Raw genomic sequence first — 19,828 nt, forward strand, 5'->3', positions numbered from 1 at the left:
TTTGTAACGAAGGAATGCTGACTTTTCTCCATTACAATGCATGAATAGCGTAACGTTTTGCTGACCGGGGAGCCAGCCTTTGGTGGGGCACCGCCCGGCTCCCTGCCTGGTGCAGACGGGAATAAAACGCAGAGAACGGCGGGAACAGCGCCCCGGGTAAGGAGCCGGCGCTCGGGCCGACAGCACCGCGCCCGGGCCGCGTACTCCAGCGGCTGCCCGCGTACTCCAGCGGCTGCCCGCGCGTTCCAGCGGCGGGCCGCGCATTGCAGCGGCGGGCCGCGTATTCCAGCGGCTGCCCGCGCATTCCAGCGGCGGGCCGCGCATTCCAGCGGCTGCCCGCGCATTCCAGCGGCGGGCCGCGCATTCCAGCGGCTGCCCGCGTATTCCAGCGGCGGGCCGCGTACTGCAGCGGCTGCCCGCGTATTCCAGCGGCGGGCCGCGTATTCCAGCGGCGGGCCGCGTACTGCAGCGGCTGCCCGCGTATTCCAGCGGCGGGCCGCGTATTGCAGCGGCTGCCCGCGTATTCCAGCGGCGGGCCGCGTACTGCAGCGGCTGCCCGCGTATTCCAGCGGCGGGCCGCGTATTGCAGCGGCGGGAGCTTCCCGGCGCACGTGCTCCTTGTTTGGGGGCGGGGCCGCCTGGGGGGCGGGGCCGCGGGGCGCGAGCGGCCGCGCCTGCGCGGGGAGTTGGGGCTCGCGCGGGGCCCGGGCGCGCCTGCGCGGGGCTGGGCGGGGCGGGGCTGAGCCGGGCCCGGGCGGCGGGGCCTGTTCGGTTCCCTCCGCTGTCAGCGCCGACCCCGGGCGGGGCAGGCAGCGAGCAGCGGCGGCGGGGGTCACCCCTCCCGGGATGTCGCAGAGTGCCATGTCCGAGACCTACGGTAGGATCCGGGGGCGGGGTGAGAGGATCCCCCTCTCCCCCCTCCCCTCCGGGGGAGCGGGCCCGGGCAGTGCCCCGTGAGGAGCGGGGAAGGAGCCGGTGTGACGTGAGGGCTCCCCGGGCTCGGGCGGGTCCCTCTGCCCGGCGCTGCCCTGAGCCCCGCAGCTCCTGCCCCGCCCGTGGCTGCCCGGCCGGCCCGGCAGGAGCCTTCCGAGTTATCCTTCAGGGTGAGCAGGCGCCGACTTGGGCACTGCTTGTTGTGGTCCGGGGCGTCCAGAAGGAAACTTGCAGTGCATGTCCTCTGGGAGAAGCCGCCCGTTCCTTTACCTGGAGATGGCGTGCGCTTCTGCGGGTCAGGTTAAGGTTTCGGTCCTGTTGTCTTAGACGTGCGGCGTCAAAAAGAGTTGACTTTGAGAGTGAGTTGGGGGTGAAAAGATCAGTGGGTATGTTCGTATGTCCCTGTCTTGGCATGGATGTCTGACTACTACTGGTAGGAAAACATGCGGTGGGGTAAGTCGGAGTGCAGGCACTGACAGGGTGTGTCAGTGCCTCGCTGGGAGCATCAAAGAGAAGTGAGGAGTCAAAGAGGTAAGCAGAGCTGGTATTGCTGGCTAGGTGGAGGAGATGAGTAGCAACTGAATCGTTTTAATTTCTTTTCTTTATAATTGTACTTGAAATTCTGCTTGAATAGATTTCTTTTCTACCCTTTCCATGCCAAACAGTTCTGTAATATTTTCCAGTATAAAAATGCTGTTATACATGTAAACATATTCTAAATCCAGGTAATAGGTTCGTATTCATAGTCCATGAGAGTAAGATCAGAATTGAATACTGAATAATTAAAGCAAAATTGGACACAACAACTCTGGAAACCGTTTGGGGGCTGGGATGTCCATCAGGAGTAGGCCTAGTGACCTGATTGTTTCTACTGTGTAAGGCACTCTATTTTCAATACTGTAGGCATCAGTGCTTGATGTTCTGTCCTACTGGTCAGTGCTTCGGTGTACAGCAAATGCTCCGAACTAAGGGGCAAAACAAGGCAAGAGTGTGGGGCAGCCCTTGAAGTGCCAACATGAGGATACTAAGACCCTGCTTCTTTTGTCCATACTTTCTAGAAACATGTAAGACTTACATGTAGAAATCAGACGGGTGTGCTTTGTCCATCTAGATTTGAGTTTGAAAAGTTCTTCATGCTCTGAACTCTTGTGACCTAGAACTGGGATCACTTTGGCTATGCTTATGATGCTCTCTGAGCAAGAGACCTGGTAGAAAGCCAGAGATGACAGAATTTCAGTGGTGCTCCTCTTTTGATGCTGTAATACTAGATAAGCCAAATAGATGATTGGTATCTTAAACGAGAACATTGAAACATTTTTTGCATTGTTCCAGTGATGCAGAATAGGGAAAGTAAGCCCACTGGAGCTGTTGATACTTATCCTAGAAAACAAGCCCTTGAAATGGAAGCCTTGTAGTTGTGGGTTGTTCCTTTTATTAGTTTAATTCTTGTTTGATATATTACCCTTCGGAATTTCTGTGTCTGTCCTATGCACACACAAGCTACAAAAAATTCCATGTTAGAATGCTTGAGAGTTTCAAGTTCTAGAGTACCCAGAAGAACAAAAGCTAAGTTATAGCATAAAATTTAACTAATGGGCTCTACAATCTCTGACTACAACAGTAGTCAGTATCTAATTTTGCAGTGTCCTGTCCACATATGTAGCAGCCCCATTGACATATCAAAGTTAACAGTACAATGTGATTAAATTACAGATCTTCTGTGCTTGATGAACTCTCTGGATTTAATGTGCTCACTGTCCTAACAATGAGTGGTTTGTTTCTGACCAGCTGTAATAATGACCATGAAGGATGGGAGAAGTATTAGGTCAGTTTCTCCCTGCTGACTGAGATTAGTGGTCACTGTATCCCCCTCCTGGAATCCCTATGGCTTGTAAATGCTTAGTCATGAATTAGATTTTTCTTGTCGCCTGAATTATGACCCATTCTAATTATGTAACCTCAAGCTTTTCATCCCATACAGGTGGGCTCAGGAAACTGGTTGGTGGTTGGGTTGGTGTTTTTCTTTCCAATGTCATTTTGCTGCCTGACTTTTATATGACTTTGATTTTGCTGTGAGGTTTCAACTTCTTTCGTTTGAAAGGGGGGTTATTTTTTTCAATATTTTTCTCAATCCATAGGGAATAAACAGCCTTTCCTCTGGCCCCCACTGTTAATTTCATGTCTCCTCCTGGTTTTTTTCTCCCTTAGTTTCTTCCTCCATGTCAAATTCTATCTTCTCTGAAGGTTTTCTGTTCACTCACTTTTCACTCTTTCCATCCATTACTGAGATTCTTGTCTCTTTCCTCTTTTCAAACAAAGTTCTGCAGCTTCTTGGTCTTGGCACTAAATTTTCCTTACAATTCATATTTTCATTCCTGTAGATCTATTACATTGGTTATGTATCTTCTGTTCTTAGCTTTCTTATCTGTTCAATTATTTATGTGTTCAATTCAATATCTGTTCAATTCTTACGTGTTCAATTTATTTCCCGTACAAAGTGCCAAAACCAAACCAAACATGAATACAAGATAACTCCATTAATTTTGAGACTGGGTTTAGAAAGAATATTTTCCTGCTGCTTGTGGGAGAAAAGAGTCATTCTTTAAAAAGTTTAACATGTGACATTGGAAACAAATCTCTTATTCACAGGAAAACTCTTTTTAACTCAAGTTTTGTGAGATGCAATGGCCTTTCTGTAGATAATTGCCATATAACAACACATGCATGTTTTAGCCTGCTTCCCAGTTCAAAATATACATGTTTTTGGGTTAAATACAGCCTGACATAAAAGTATCTTATATTTAATAAGTAAATGCAAAGCAACCATTGGATTTTAAATAGTAGAAGGATGGAAGTTGTATTGAATTGAGAATTTATTCAATTGAGCATTGAATAAATGCAATGTGTAAGATTCAAGTCAAATCTTTTCACTCCTTAGTTCCTTGTGTTTTCTCTACCAGCATCTACTGCTCCCAATCTGGTCACATAAGCTTACCAATCTCTATCATTGTCAGAGAATGTATAGTCTTTCCATCCATTTGAAAAGAATTCTTTTTGATCTGGACAATTTGACTCATCCTTTTCTTGCCATCCCATTCCCCACCATTTACCTGATGGTATTTGCATTTATCACCCTGGTCTTCAGTTTGTTTCAAATCTGATTTTATTTCTTAGAGAGCATAGCTCTTTAGCTTGTAAGGAAGCAGATCTTCCCTCTTTGAAGCATTCTTTATGCAGATTGGAATAGACCCAGGTTATCTGTTCTACCTGTTTGTCTTGTTAACCTCCTGCTAGAGAAAGGAGTAAGCAGTGGGAATAGCTCCTCCTTTCTTTTAAAGGCAGCAAATGCCAGTAGGAATGCTTCAGAGCACTCTTTCCTCCTGCCCTATGGCATGAATGAAAGACTTTCCTAAGGGTCAGCGTTAGTGAATATAAATTCTACTCTATTACAAGGAGTTGGAAGGAGATCAAACTGAGATTGGGGATATAATTTGGTCTCCCCCCTACACTACCGTGTTAGCAGTGTAAGGGAAACAATTTAATTCTCATTGCATTTTAAAGACTAAGCTACAGCATCTCAGAAGCTGTTTGACTGTTCCTTCTACTGGAGCAGGCTTCAGTCAAAGGAGGAGGTTGGATGTCTGGGGGTGGTTGCCACATCAACCATCTGTTTTTACTGGTGCTTGAGTCAAAGCCCACAATTGTCTCTCTTCTCCTTTCCCCTCAGCTCACACTGCACCACCACCCCCAAAAGAAAAAAACAAACACAAAAGACGTGATGTAATTCATGTCATTTAACAGCTTGTGCTGCTGGTGCATCTTTAGAGTGAAGCCACAATTCACTCTAGCACAAAAACGCCTGTGCTAGAAAATAAGTTTTATTTCCTGCACCCCCTCCCCAGGTTGGGATCAGGTGATGCATGTAGCTCTCAGAGGGGAGTAAGCTGATTCTTTATATTCCCTTATTAACTTAAACAGCCATGCTATGCTATGTTTCATCTCCTTATGATTTCTGTAGTGCATATCCTGTAACCCTTTTTCCCTTTAGCACAGAGTTCGGTTTTCATCCTAAATATCTTCTGTATAAAGACGATCTTATTTAAAGGCGAAGTGCTTTAACTTTTCTAGACCTTTTCAGCACCCAGCATGGCAGCAAGCATTTGTAACATCTGAATGATGATGCTTTTCAGCTTTTCAGCTTTTCTATGAAGGAGGAACAACAGGATTCAAAAGAAAAGGTTCTCTAGGGTGACAGCCTTGGCCGCTGACTGGAATGCTGGAGCTCTGAGCTGCTTGGTCAATTGGAAAGAAAAGAGGAGATAAAAAAAAGCTATGAAATGAAGTGAATTAACTCCTCTGGGAAGTTAAAAAAGAAAAACTAAAGCAATTAAGTAGTAGTGCAAACACTAGAATGTGAGTTGCATTTGCTGGAGTTGCAAAGAATGATTATATAAAGTTTGAGTCCACAGTGATGGTCTAAAAGAAGCCATCTGCCCAATCTCATTTGGTTTCTGTGCTTCCGAACTGTGCTGAATCTTACATACATCTGTATGGCTTAAAGGGATTTCATATAAATTTCATATCCTAAACTGCGTGCTAAAATAAGTAATAAAAATGTAGTTGATGTGGTACCAGTTATCATACAGAATGACATTATAAGAAAGAAGTTGCAGAAAAACAAGATGAAAAATGTTCTCCTTGTTCTTATCTGATATTACCTTATTCATTAATATGCTAGGCCGTGAACTTAAAAGTTTGTTAAATCTTGGTATTTTTAACTTTTGGTATTGGCAAAGCATTTTTCTTGTCCTTCCTTGCAGTTGATTAAATGTGCAGAGTATTCCGTATTTCCTGAACCATGTTATCCAGTGCTTGTGGATAAACTGGTAACTTAAGTCTGAAAGCTTTTTGCTAGTTTGAACAATTTACATAAAATTTGAGTTTAAAATTTTAGAAACATAGTTATATTTGTGAATGTAACAGTGTCTTTTACTCTGAGACTACGTGTGTCTGGAAACATTGCTGCCTTTGGTGCAGAAAGGTTTTGGCTTTTTTTGTTAGAAGATTCTGACATTTTCATTTTATGAAATGGACTAAAAGACATTTCTCTTAGTTTGGTGGAATAAAACACATTTCTCTTTGTTTCATACCGAGAAAAAGTTAATTGTAACTATTTCAAGTTTCATCTTAAAAGGCCCATTTGCTATTTTTGTGAGAGGGATTTTTTTTTTTCCTGCTAAGTAAGCAGGCATTGAACTGGCAATTAAGTGGCTAATTCATAGGAAAGATTCCCTTTTAAATTTGTCTGGCACAACTGAATCTCAATAGGAATTGGGAGTCTGTTATGAATCGCTGCTAGAATACATTATCCATTTAAAGACATGAATATAAAATCCCCAAATAGCACTGTTGCTTTCAGAGCAAAATATAAAGCACCTCAACTTAAAACACCTCAGGGAAAAATACACTGCTGTTCTGATGCTCTTCCGGATCAGTCCCTGCCAGTGACATGGTTGTCCCAAGGCCTCAGTGGCCTGCAGCCTGTCTGTGCAGAAAGGAGCAGTGTGTTGAATTTGCTGCTCAGTGTGGGTTTGTGGGTTGCACAAGTACGCCTTCGTGAGCCACATTTGACAACCAGTGCTTGCAGTTACAGTGCAAGTTAGTGGGGAAATAGAGTTTTGGTTTTAGTGTTTCCCTGGTTTAGGTTTGCAGTAGCTGTTGTACTGCTGTCAATAAAACGAGTCTTCCATGGACAAAAAAGGAAGGTAAACTTGAATTTTATAGTTGTTTTTAAGGAGAAAATCTGACAAACAGCATTCACCAGATAAGAGGTAGAACCAGTTTTAACTGGGTTTCAGATTTATGTGTGGGAAAATGGCAGCATCAGAAACAGATTATTTTGATTGTGTCTGTGTCTCAGAATATCCTGCATTTTGAGGTACTCTGAAAGTGGTAAAACCAGTGAGATTACACACACACACAGACAGACAGTAGTGTAAGTATACAAAATGGTGTCAAAGGCAGCTAGCCAGTGATACTTGATCCATAAAAATTGAAACTCAACTTTCTTTGAGATGAATTTTTTCTTAACCTGACACTTTGCGCTATTTATGATATCTACATTTCATACTAACAGTGAAGACTTGATAGAATGAAGGGTTCTCAGCTTCAGCGTGTTTTGCAGTTGAGGTGACATGAAGGGCTCTTCCTTAGAGGAGATAACACAAAATTTTCATAACCTGGAGGAAAATCCTTTTTGTAATTATTTTTCTTTAATCCAGAAAGCATGAGCAGCTGGGTGGGGGCGTGAAGAACAAGAGGATTTTGAAACAGAAAGTCTTGAGCATGTAAATGGTCATATTTGTAAGCAGGAAACAGCCATCTTCTGAGAAGGGTAGAATTCAGAATCTATTCCAAGCCTGTTCCAGCATTTGAAACAAGAAAATCATGCAAGGGCAAAATATAAAAAAGCAAAAATACTTAGTAAAACATTAGCTCATTTTAAATATTAATAAAATCCAGAAGACAGGTGAAGACAAAGAACAGTAGACATTTCCAGGACTCATAGCTCTGTGTTTTACTACTGTCTTTTTAACAGTGGGAATCTTAGCATTTGAGAAACTTGTTTGTTCCTTTTGGCCTTGCTAGGGAGTGTTTATGATATACCATAACAAATAACTCCTTCATGAAATGGAATGGACACATAGATTTGTGTGCGTCTTAAATTTGATTTTTAAAACTAAATACTCCAATGAGGTCCTGATAGAGGATTTTATCAGTTCTTTGACTTACTTGGCATAATGTAGGTTTCTTTTTATTCTGCCATCCCCTGGGCCAATACCCATGTAGCCCATTTGACAGCTTTCAACACTCTTAACAAAATTAATGGTTTTGGTTTTGTTGATATTGCAAACTTAATCATTTTCCTTCCATGCTTACCAGATGTCTTCTGGAGACCTGCTGTGTTTATTAGAGAAACTGTGCAATAAAGAGTAAAAAATCTGCTGCTGGTAGAAACATAAATAGGGAATCTTGCATGAGCTGCAAATGTTGCCTTGGTGGCAGTGTATTGGAGGAAGCAGTTGTAAGCTTTCTAATCAGTTTATAATTTTTGAGATTAGTAAGACAGGAAAGCTTTCTTCAGTCTTTAACAAAACTGAAAGCAGATTTGTGGTGGTAGAATTAAAGCATTATATGTAACTGTTAAAACAATAGAAATGGGCCATAAACCTTAAATATGTGTATTACCAATGAACATTGATACAAATGGCTCATAAATAGGTAACAGAAATAAATGTATATTAATTTAACATGCGGAGGAAATGTGAAACTAGGCATCCCACAATAGAAATTACTTCTTCCCTCTAAATATTGTCGAGAAATACTGTAGTTGTCCCAGCTGTACAAAGATTAAAACAAAGTATGAGTATTAAACTGTTAATAGAGAAGTTCAAATTAATGTAAATTTTAAACCTACAAAAATTAAAATCCAAAAAAACCACAAACAAGCACCCCCCCTCCCCCCCCCCCCAAAACAAACCAACAACCCCTCCCCAAAAGTATCGATTTTAAGAAATGACATGATAATCTATTTGTGTTGACTATAGTTAATAGCTTATGTACTTTTGAAACAGGTTGCTGGAATACAAGCCAACTATTTACATGTGATTCAGCCTATTTTAACTGAATTCAGATTCAGCCATTTTCACCTTATTTTGTCTTCCTTGCATCTCCATAAACAACAATTCTTACCTCTTGCTGTCTGACATCGCTGTTGCGGACACTGGATTATTCTTCAGATTTATTGCTATTTTGCTAATTTTGTCATCTATTCCCTTCCCTTCGAAGTAACAGCTACAAGAGAATAGTTGGCTTGTGAACTTGGTCTTGTAATAAAAATGTGAGTCCATACTAAAATTTAGCAATTTCTTCTTTTTTCTTTTTCTTTCAATCTTCAGATTTCCTGTTTAAGTTCTTGGTCATAGGAAATGCTGGAACTGGAAAATCCTGTTTGCTACACCAATTTATTGAAAAGAAATGTAAGTACATGTGAAGGACAGTCAGAGTTCTTCATTGCTTTGTACCACAGGTAAAGGCTCTGCCTACATGAGTGCCTATTATTGGTATGGAAGCTCCCCTAATTCTCTTATTTGTATAGGTGAGAATTTTAGTAAAGAATTATGTTCAGAACCATGCTGTAAATCCCTATTGCTCACTGTTTGTCTTTAATCTAAAGCCTAATATGAAGCATTATTCTGTATTCTTCTCAAATAAATATAACAGGATGTTGGTGAAAATAGGCTTACTTTTTGTGGGAGTTATAATTTGCAGCTACAAGCTTCCCTAGATATACAGCAGAGACTTGGATATTTAGAAAAATTGATGAAAGAAAAGTTGAATTGCTTGAGTCAATTTAGAAAGCCTGTAGTATCTTTTTAAGTAAATAGTAACCACATTTTCTTTGTTAAGGACTGTGGTCTATGATAAATACTGGTAGAGATTTCATTGTGAATGTTATTCAGAAATGAGCAGATAACATAAAAGAAAAATCTCTGTTGGGCTGTACATTTAATACAGTCCAACAAATATGCATTTAGAAACCTTTGTGAATCTAAGGTGACTGTTACCTTTCTCAGCCAAACAGTAACCAAACAGTCACCAAACAGTCACCTTATCTCTTGAGGAATACTTAAGGATACTGATGTGTAAAGCACTAAGGGACATGGCTTGATTCTGAGTGAACTCGAAACAAGCCCTTGCTTCAAGTAAGGGCAGCTGTAAATTGCTGGGATTCTGTGATATCAACAACATACATAGGGCAAGGATCTTAACTTTGTGCATTGAATAAGAATTGGCTCTTGCATATTCATGGACAAGACAGTGTCTTTTTTTGTTCTGCATTCCATGAATTTTAATTTTAAATGGTATCAAGGTATTAGAAAACACAGTTGGAAAAAAATGTACAAAAAGTATCTTGCCACTTATTAAAGTGAACTGGAAATTATTTAAGGCAGGCCATTCTAGTAGTAATTTTGAATTGTCTAAGCTGTCAAAAATTGTAAGAACATTTATTTCTGTGTGGTGGCAGTAGGCTAATGAGTGACACTAAATTTGATGGTTCAGGAAGTAGTTTGTAATTTGAACACTTAGGAGTTTTGATAATACCTAAACAGTTTTATGTAAAAGCTGTTTATTCACTCTAAATATTCTTCAAATAAGTCTGATTTTATTTCTTTTTTTTCCGTAGTCAAAGATGACTCAAATCATACTATAGGAGTGGAATTCGGTTCAAAGATCATAAATGTTGGTGGTAAATATGTAAAATTGCAGATATGGGATACAGCAGGACAAGAAAGGTTCAGGTATGCTTTTCAGCCTTTTATTAAGTGTTACTAAATTGCTGCTGTGAGTGGTGGATATTATTTATCTCTGCTTGTTACTAGGCAAAGCTTCTTCATCAGTGGAATTGTTTGTCTCTTTCATGTTAACCTTCCAAGCTGGACAGACCACAGTAGAGCAATGCTGCCTTGCAGGATCTGAGTTCTGCCCTTTCTTTCATTGGGTATTTTCTGTTAAGGTATATGAGTAGAATAGGTGGCTAAAAGCTTTGTTCACCAGCCAAACTCATAATTGTTTTTTAACTAAGTGTATGTGCTCAACTCTATGTTTAGAAGACCTTCTATTGGTTGGAATAAGTAAACGTCAGGAAGTTGTAAACTGTTCAAAATCTGCATGAAAACAATTGCACTGTGTAATTCTATATACAGTTTGATTAGAGAAGAAAAGAAATCAGTCAAATTCATTGGGGTAAATATATTTCTAGAAAGACTGAGATATCTTAAGTTTCTTAGAGAAAAAGCAATCAATTTGTCAGCTTAGAACTTAGTACTTTTAATGCTGTATTTTAACAGCGTTCTGCATCTGAGGCACAGCTCAAACTCAGTAAAAATCTAATGTGTTCCTGGGTACATTCACCATCACATAGGACATCAGGGTTTTTTTCCTGTTTTTGGGAGGATGGAGTGTGTGCCTGAGGTTTCTTTGTTTTGGGAGAGGGGTTGGTTAACAAAGATGAGTATGATGGTAGAAGTCTGAGTAATGGACAGCAATCCAGGTAAGTGTCTTCTATTAGACTAGTCCTTTGGATATACTTCTGGCTTGATAAAGCTGGGCTGTGATATGTAGTCTTCATTAATGAGGTCTCTTCAGTGTGTTGGCCAGATATCAGCCTCAGGTTCTGTATCTGGTCATGGATTATGATGATTTGTGTACTTTCAGGAGCACATGGGTCATAATGGACTTTGAGAATCCTTGTGCAGCTATATTTAATGAAAGTGCTTCATCAAAATCATAGTTGTAATTAGTCTGCTGCTGCACAGCTGATAACATTATCTAAAAACATGTTTTGTTTTAAATATGTAAATGAGAATTCTGTTTCATAATACAGATTGTGTTGTATTAACCCAGATTTTAAACAGCGAAGGCACCACAGAAATGTATATTTGTAATTCTGTTTCAGGTCTGTAACAAGGAGTTACTATAGAGGGGCTGCAGGTGCCTTGCTTGTCTATGATATAACCAGGTAAGAAAGCCAGCAGCTCTTTTGCTCGTAGACTGCCAGATTCCATCAATGCACAATGATTCCTTTCCAAATACCTAATGCTCTAATTGAGATTGGGCAGGAAGAAAAGGAAGTATAAGAAGTACTTCTGTATCAGTGCGTATTTAGGTTTTGGAACTTGCTTACATGAGATATGTGAATGTCATAAATGTGAACAATCCTAAAGGGTTACACAAATTTGTGGAGATTGGCTCCCAAGTTCCTGATCTAACCATGGTGGATTACACACAGCCACTCCCTCAGCAAGCCTTGCCACAGAAACAAGAGCGGACTTCAGCCATCCTTAATCAAGGCACTGCACCCTTACTTGTGGAAATTGCTGATTATTGTGCTGGGGTAGAAGATCATCCTCTGGAGAATCTAGCTCTGCATACAAATTCCTTAACTGTAGCCCAAAATTCTGTTCATTTCTGCATCTTTTAATATTTTAATGTTATGGGCAGCCAATAAAACACCTTACCATTACACATGTCCACATTCTTCCTGCCACCATTGACTGATACCTGTCAGATGAGTTTTGTGTTGCTTTATGGTGGTTCACTAGATTGCTGCTTGTTGTCCTGTGAGTGAAGGATTCTCTCAGCAGGCTTTGAAATCTGTGTTCTGTGCTTAAGGTCAGCTGGAGTCATCTGTCAGTCCTGCTGCTTGAAGGCTTTCTCTCTGACCACTGCTACAATGACAAATGGTGTGTGCAGGGTGACTGCCTGCAGTGTAGGTCCTGACAGCGGTGTGAAAGTTAAGGCATGCACATCTACACAAGCCTTGTAAATTCTAACTGTCCCACTGGTAATTTAAGTATCAGTTGAATTCCAAGTGGAACAATATCTCATTCTGTTATCCCAAAATATCATGCACAAAAGGTTAAAACTAGATTAGAGCTTAAAATTTTAGCTTTTCACATTAACACGGTGATTTATAATTGTGTGTTTATATTTTGTGATTGATTTAATTTTGATTTTTAAAAACTCAAGCTTTTAAATAGTTTCATGAAGGCATTTGATACTCTTCCCAGTTTATCAGTGGCACACTGAGATGTGTAGGTGCCTTGCCTGACTACCAGCAGTTTGTTGTTTGCCACAAACACCGATTTGCCTTCTGAGTTTTAATTCGGTGATCTGTTCAGGAGACATAAGTGTGTCCTAATAAAGGATGTTCTTTCCTACACAGCCGAGAAACCTACAATGCACTTACTAATTGGTTGACAGATGCAAGAATGTTAGCAAGTCAAAATATTGTGATAATACTGTGTGGAAACAAAAAGGATCTTGATGCAGATCGTGAGGTCACTTTTTTAGAAGCATCCCGGTTTGCACAGGAAAACGGTAAGTAGTACAAAACCTTCACGTAGCATTCAAAAATGCATAGTACTTCAAATCATTAACATTTCTGTGCAGTTAAGCTGTACTTTGTACCTTGTCTGCAGAAAGGGGTTCTGTCAGTACATGAGGCCCAGAGAGGCAGTGTCTGCAGTGCAAACTACATGTACTACTTAAGTCTCATTACCAGTGATTCTTCCAGTCGCAGCTACTCCTTTAAGAGTATCCTCTGTGTGGAGATATATTCCATAGGAGATGTATTACAACTTCAGGTATTGCCTTGCCTCCAAAGGGCTGAGGAGAAAATGAAGAACATAAATTCCTATTTTTAAGCATCTTAAAGATTCTGTAGATAATAGACAAGGTTGTATGGGGTGTGCTGCAGTTTGAAGCAATGAGTTTTACTCATGGAAAGCTGAGTTCAGTGCAGGGTGTGGATCCAGAGGACTATTACCTGGTCTGTAGTATTCAGGATTTCCAGTCTGAGGACATGTTTCTGTGCCAGCTAAAGCCAGTCTCGGTCTGAGCTTCTGTGCTGCAGTCCTGCCATCAGCAAAATCTGGTTTTGACTTTGTAAATCAATTAAAGTCTTTTCTACCAAGTCTGGCTATTGACTTTGGTATTGAATATAACCTCTATTAATGGGAAACTGTATGAAGTTTGGTTTCAAGCGCTGTTTTGCGTGCACAGCCCGGGTTATTATCTTTGGATTCCAGCATTCTAAGGTCCATGTGTAAATTTTAGAGGATGTTTTCTGTGGTTTTCCCATCAAAGGTTAGTTTTTCTGGACCATGCATTTTGACTGTAGATGTCTGTAGAAATATTTTTATTGCTCCTATCTTTCATGTTTTGAATTGCTATATCTGGTATTCCAGACTTGTTTTGAGGATTTTTTTTTTTTGGTGTCAAATGCAGAGCTGATGTTCTTGGAAACAAGTGCTCTAACGGGGGAAAATGTCGAAGAGGCCTTTGTACAGTGTGCAAGGAAAATACTCAATAAAATTGAATCAGGTAAATTAAGCTTTATAATTTTTTTTTTTAATGTGAAAACTAATAAAAGTGCACATGGAAGTATCCAAAAAGGGGTGGTGGTGTGAATTGTGGGTGATGCATACCTTAACAGTCAGGTCTGCGTGTAAATTGTGTGTTCTGTGGGTTGCTGCGTCCCTACAAATACCAAGCCTGCCATTAGACAGTTTTGTACTCCTGAATAGAAACCTAGTATCAGGGCAGACATAACTTTTAATTCTGCTGCTCATATATAACAGGAAATGCAGTATGAGAGAGAGTATGAACAGTAATACTAAAAATTTCAGGGATGTTTCCTAGCAACTGTTTCTCTGAAGTGACCTTCCTGCCTCTCAGTTGAAATCATTTTTACTTTTGCAGATCTAGAAATACACCAGAAGCTTCTCAACACAAGTGGGCAGGTTTCTGTTGGAGACAGGCTCCTGTGTGTTAGATGTCATTACAGCTAATTTGCATTCCAGTTTTCCTCTTTTCTAGCTGCTTGATATCTTCAAAGTTTCAAGTACTGGCCATATTGAAAAGTCTGTCTCAGATTCTAATTACATGTTTCAAATGCCAAATTTTTCGATGAAAATATGATGTTTTCATAGGAATTTTCTGATTACCGCATCAAATCAATGCCAAACAGCAGCTTTCATTTTAAACAAATAAACAAAAAGAACCTAAACTAACCCAAAACCCAAATGAAAAAACAATGTATGGAGAGTTTCTCGTGATACTGTAGTTCCATGACTGCTTTCAAGAGACATTGCCACCACAGAATTAAGTCTTGTTTTCTGTGAACTGCTCCTGGGTTTTTTTGTGCCAGCACATATCTGTTGAATCATGCAAAAATGGACACTGTAAGGAACCTGTGGAGATCTCTAGTCCAACCTGCTGTTTAAAGCACTTTCAGGTTCAAAATGAGAGCAAGCTGCCAAGGGCTAGAACAGAGATTCCACAGCCCCTCTGGGCAACGTGTCCCAGTACTGACAATTGCTGCTATCTTCCCACTCGGTCCCCAGCCCACACCTGTGCTTCTCTGTGTTCCACCACAGGTGCAGAGCACTGCATGTGTAGTTGCTGAAATTAATGATGTTCCTTCTGGTCTGTTCCTGTAGTTCAATCAAAGTCTTTTCTGAATAACAGCTCAGCTCTGGAGCTCTTCACTTGTCCCTTCAACATGGTGCCATTGGCTAACTTAACAAAGGGCTCATGTGTGCAGTGAACCCAAATAAGTGATTCAGAGGGATTCCTGGTTGGTTGGTTTTTTAAGATTAAGTAGATCAAGTAATTCTAATCTTGGCCAGACCACCATACAGCCATAAGAACAGTTCTGAAGGCACAGGGTATGAAGTAGGCAGAAATGGATACCAGGAGTTGTGGAGGTTGATCATTTTCCCTGGGGGCAGTTCTTTTTGGAATTCTATCAGATTGATCCATTTTTGTTTGGTTTGATGTCTACAGTACTATTTTCTTTGCTTATGAGCCTCTGAAAGGAAGTTTTTAACTGTGTTTGCAGAAAACATTTTAGACTCTTCTTTTGTTCAAAGTAGTGCAAATGCATTTCTTGTTTGCAGCCTAACTCTGAGACAGATTGCTTTGTCATCATGATCAAGGACACATGGTTAAATTAGAGGAAAAAGTGATTCAGGTTTGAAATTGCCTAAAAGTAGACAGAATTGAGATAATCTCTCCATAAATAGATCAGAATGTAGTTATGCAATTTTTTATCTAATGTTATCAGTTAATTTGGAATATATTATTTGCACATGATCTATGTTCTTGTGACCATTTTGTTTCTTATCAGGAGAATTGGATCCAGAAAGAATGGGCTCAGGTATTCAGTATGGAGATGCTGCCTTGAGACAGCTGAGATCACCACGTAGAGCACAAGCACAAAGTGCTCAAGAATGTGGGTGTTAGAGAAACAAAATACAAAATCCCAAATACTTACTTTAGATACAGAAGGTAAGGTTACACAATAATTTCAGGGTGGTGGGCAAATTAGCATATTTCATAAATGTGCTGTATTGAGTGCTTGGCTTTTCCACAGTTAGCCTGTAAAGTTACAGACAATCTATTGAAATAATGCACAGTAGGGTGGATTTGGGTTTTTATAGTTTGATTTCTCTCATCTGGTCACTAAAGGAAGACTAGTGCTCTTACTGAAGTATTTCTAGATCTTAGCTTACTCTGAGTAATGCTGTGGAAAACATTTTAAAATTCTCAATTCCTGAAATGCATTATGGGCCTAATAGCTACCTAATGCACTGTAGAGAAAGTGAATCAGTTCTGTTGCATTGAGAACAAACATTAATAGAAATGAGCATTCACAAAATGTGTGGTACAGTATCTTGTCCTAAGCTATTATAAAGTGAAAATATGAGGCTTAAACACTGAGACTCAAAAATTAAAGATAATACTACATTTCAAACTTCCACTGACTTTTTTGCCCCTACCTAAAAGCAACCTGAAGTTATTCTGATTTCTGTCTGCTATTAGCAGAAACGTAAACAAGAGAATAATAGTATTTGCTGCTCAAGCAGTGCTGTCATCTAAAGTAGTTCTTCTGGGGCTGTTGCAGCCTAGGAAGCATGTGTGCAGTGTTCTAAAGTCTTCCAAAGATGTTTTTCAGAGAAAGTGAGGAAAAAAATTTTCCCTATAGTAGCTGTAGGGGAAGAGACATAAAAGTGACATAAACTCCTAAGAACAGCTCTGTGGTTAGTCTTTCTTATAAACAGTTGTCCTTAAGACACCTCTCAGTATTCACTGCATTTTACATAACTCCTTGCAGTATGCAGTGGCTCTTAGCACAGTTCTTTCTCCCTGTGTAGTTAATTATTCTGATGTAATTAATCCTTATTTGTCTAATACAAGGACAGTGATATCAAATTAAATAAGTACTGCAGGCATAGTTACTGCATCACTTCTGCTGTAGTCATTCATCAGCTTGAGCAGTGCAGACAGCAGAAGCTTTATAGAACATTAAATAAGGCAGCACATAATTCTACATTCTCATATTTTTTCCTGTGTTCTGGGAGCTTATTTCCCAATTAAAGCTCAGAATTTTAAATAATGGATAGGAATTCTTGAACTGCTTTCCTCCTACAAAATGCCATTCTTCAACTAAGAGACTGCTAGAAAAGGGCTTTAATTTAGTTCAGCTTTGGTATGGCTCTACAGAAATGAATATTTATTGATCTTATTTCAAGAGATTACTTTTCAGATGGATCAGATATGGGTAATTAATGGAGTTCTTGTGTATTTTACAGCTCTCCTTGCAAGTGGTGTTTGAAGAAAGAGAAAAGCTTGAAGGCTATGCAGTTTTTAAAAACATCTTTCCACTATCTACAAGCAGAGCAGACCACTGCTGACAGAAAGGTGTCCTGTGGTAGGGGGCAGGAATGTGCACAGCACACAAGTCTGCAAAGCAAACTTGGTAGTTTGGTGGACAATATTAAGATTCAGACCTGTATGTAAATGTTTTCCATTACCTGTTTTTGTTCTTTCACCTCTAGTTTAAAGCATTGCAATGTACTGTAAATAATGTAATAGTAAATTTACAAAGCATGGTATACTTATGTATGCTATTAGAATGTTGCACTATAAGCAGTTTAATATTTTATTTTTTTACCATATAAACAAATTTAAACAAGGTAGGCTTTGTCACGTTTGTTTGTTGCACAATAGTTTGTATTTACAGGCTGAATTATAAAACCACTGGCACCTGTCAGTGGGAGGTTGTTGGTTTATTTTTTCCTACTCAGTTTGCCACATTCTAACAAGCTGGTGACAGGATCAATTCTTAATGTGTGGTTATGACCCATACTTCTGTATCCTGATATGTCAAGGTGGAAAAGGCAAGTTAAAGCACAAGAGCAGAGCAAGAATGCTACACCGAGCTATACCATCTTTCATGAAATGAGACTTGTGTTTATTCCCTTTGTCCTGACATTTTTGGTTCAAATGGATGCTTATCTGAAAAGTATGCACCTTAGGTTGTCTCTGAATTAAATGGAATTAAGCATGCTTTGTACTTGAAAAGCCTGGGTTTAGGTTTAAAAAGGCTGCTGGGTCCAAAAACTTCAATGTTATATCACTCCTCTGTTGTATTTAGGATTGGATTTGTTACAGAACTGATAACAATTATTCACAATGGTATTCTCTTCCTGGTAAGAGGGTGAAGTGTTTTTTGAAGCAGCATAACTGTATTTTCAAGAACATCTGAGAACTCTGAAGAAATTTACCTGTCTTAATCCTCATTCAGTTCAGTTTGGCTTTCAGAACTGCAAATGCTTACCAAAAGCAAGTCCTCTGGACTAGGAAGGTGGATGGAGCTGTCTCCTCCACCAGTCCAAATAGCTAGTTATTAATTGGGATGTGTTGTCTGCCAGAGCTGGGGAGGGTGTTGGTTCCAAAACCCCAACCCAGTTCTGGAATGCTGGGAAAAGATGAGGTACTGGGTAGTCTGTTCCACCACACACCATTCCACAACCCAGTCAGGTTTCTTGGCACGCTGGCAAAAGCTGAGCACTGGCACAGCACAAGGAGAGTTAAAGGTTGCTCTCCTGTCACTGTTAGAGTGGTGGAAGGGGTGTTGGCTGTTGATGAAAACCTCTTTCCTTTATTACAGTAGCAGTTGAAAAGGAGCAGAGGACTGTTGCTTATAAATAGAAATTTCAGGGGTTTCACAGGGATTTTCTTCTGTCCCTTTTACATACAAGACTGGCTTTTTTCTTCTTTCTGTCCCTTTTACATACAAGACTGGCCTCTTTTATACTTGGTTCTTATGATCATTTTGGTCAAGTGTCTCTGGTTTAAAAAGCAGTAAGCAGTTTTACTCTTTCAGTAACTGTCTTAAAGCTGTCCCCTTCCTCCCTGGAAGGAAAGAGTAGTGTCATTATAATGAGTTTGAACATGTTTTTACCATTTTTTAATGTATACTCTTACTGTATACACATTAACCTGGTTAATGTGCGTGTTTTGTAGTATCTCAGCCTTTTATGCTGCATATCTTGCTGACATTCTAAAAATAAATTTTCTAAAATTGCAACTCCTTAGAGAAATACTGTTGGAAGCAATAGCTCTCAGCAGTGCAAACTCTATTGTTTACTATAGCTCCTCTGAGGGTCTTTTATTTCTAAAAATAAACATCATGCCAATATCAGCCCTAGAGTAGATTTCAAGCTTTAGCATTATAGTTGACACAGCAAACCAAACCTAGCTCACCTGAACAGTAAATGATAAATAGGTTATGTATGTTTTTAGGGTAAAATTCTTACTTTACCAAAGCAAGATGGCTGGAAGTTTTACATAAAGTACCACCAGGTACCTATATCTGAGGTTTCATTGGATGTGGAGCTTTAGCTGTTCAGCCCATTAAGAGATTTAAATGTCTTATTAAAGTCTGTGTCTTGCCTTTTAATGAGTCTGTTGGCCTACACTATTTCATTTAATGCTTGTATCTAGCACCAAATAAAGATTCTTCCTTGATTTTCTAGGTGTCTTACACCAAATCCTGTTTACTTATGCAAGCTTTGTCTGGTTCGTGGAGTCAATAACGTGACTGTTAGGCAACTCACACAGAATTCACAGTTGTCCCATCTTATCCATTCTTTGTATTCAACCAGGTATGCAGTATGGCTCAAGTAGGTCCTATAAAAAGTGAATGCCCCAGAAAAACCTGATTTTTCTATGTACCTCATTTCCATTATATTTTATATGCTAAAAGAATTAACCCTATAAAAATATCAAGAAATACATTGTAAACCCACGGAGTAAAAATATTCATTTATTGTAGAACCCATGGCAGAGAATTTTAGTGTAGCCAACACTTAATAGCTTAACTTTTCCTGTTTGCATGAGTATACCTGTTCTTAGTGATACAGCTTCCTGTTTTTATCTGTTACCCTTTTTCTTCCAAAGCTCTAAATTCATGTTCTCAAAG

General features: G+C 39.8%; 1 protein-coding gene across 1 annotated transcript; it reads left to right on the plus strand.

Annotated features, from left to right (window-relative positions):
- The first annotated feature begins 730 nt into the window (after positions 1-730).
- On the plus strand, positions 731-19,379 carry RAB4A (RAB4A, member RAS oncogene family). The gene is made up of 8 exons (XM_048296437.1): positions 731-877; positions 8,892-8,972; positions 10,181-10,295; positions 11,453-11,515; positions 12,722-12,876; positions 13,786-13,881; positions 15,689-15,849; positions 17,154-19,379. The coding sequence occupies exons 1-7, from the start codon at positions 847-849 to the stop codon at positions 15,802-15,804; spliced, it is 657 nt and encodes a 218-aa protein (XP_048152394.1). The 5' UTR covers positions 731-846; the 3' UTR covers positions 15,805-15,849; positions 17,154-19,379.
- The last annotated feature ends 449 nt before the right edge of the window (positions 19,380-19,828 follow it).

This window comes from Corvus hawaiiensis, chromosome 3 (genome assembly GCF_020740725.1).
Source record: "Corvus hawaiiensis isolate bCorHaw1 chromosome 3, bCorHaw1.pri.cur, whole genome shotgun sequence".
Lineage (NCBI taxonomy): Eukaryota > Metazoa > Chordata > Aves > Passeriformes > Corvidae > Corvus > Corvus hawaiiensis.

What these genes read in the sequence shown, in the direction of transcription:
- RAB4A (XM_048296437.1), top strand. Translation starts at nt 847, where the DNA reads ATGTCGCAGAGTGCCATGTCCGAGACCTACG. An exon ending in CTTGTCTATGATATAACCAG is followed by an intron (nt 11,516 to 12,721) that starts GTAAGAAAGCCA and finishes TTTCCTACACAG; the next exon opens with CCGAGAAACCTACAATGCAC. An exon ending in CCGGTTTGCACAGGAAAACG is followed by an intron (nt 12,877 to 13,785) that starts GTAAGTAGTACA and finishes TGTCAAATGCAG; the next exon opens with AGCTGATGTTCTTGGAAACA.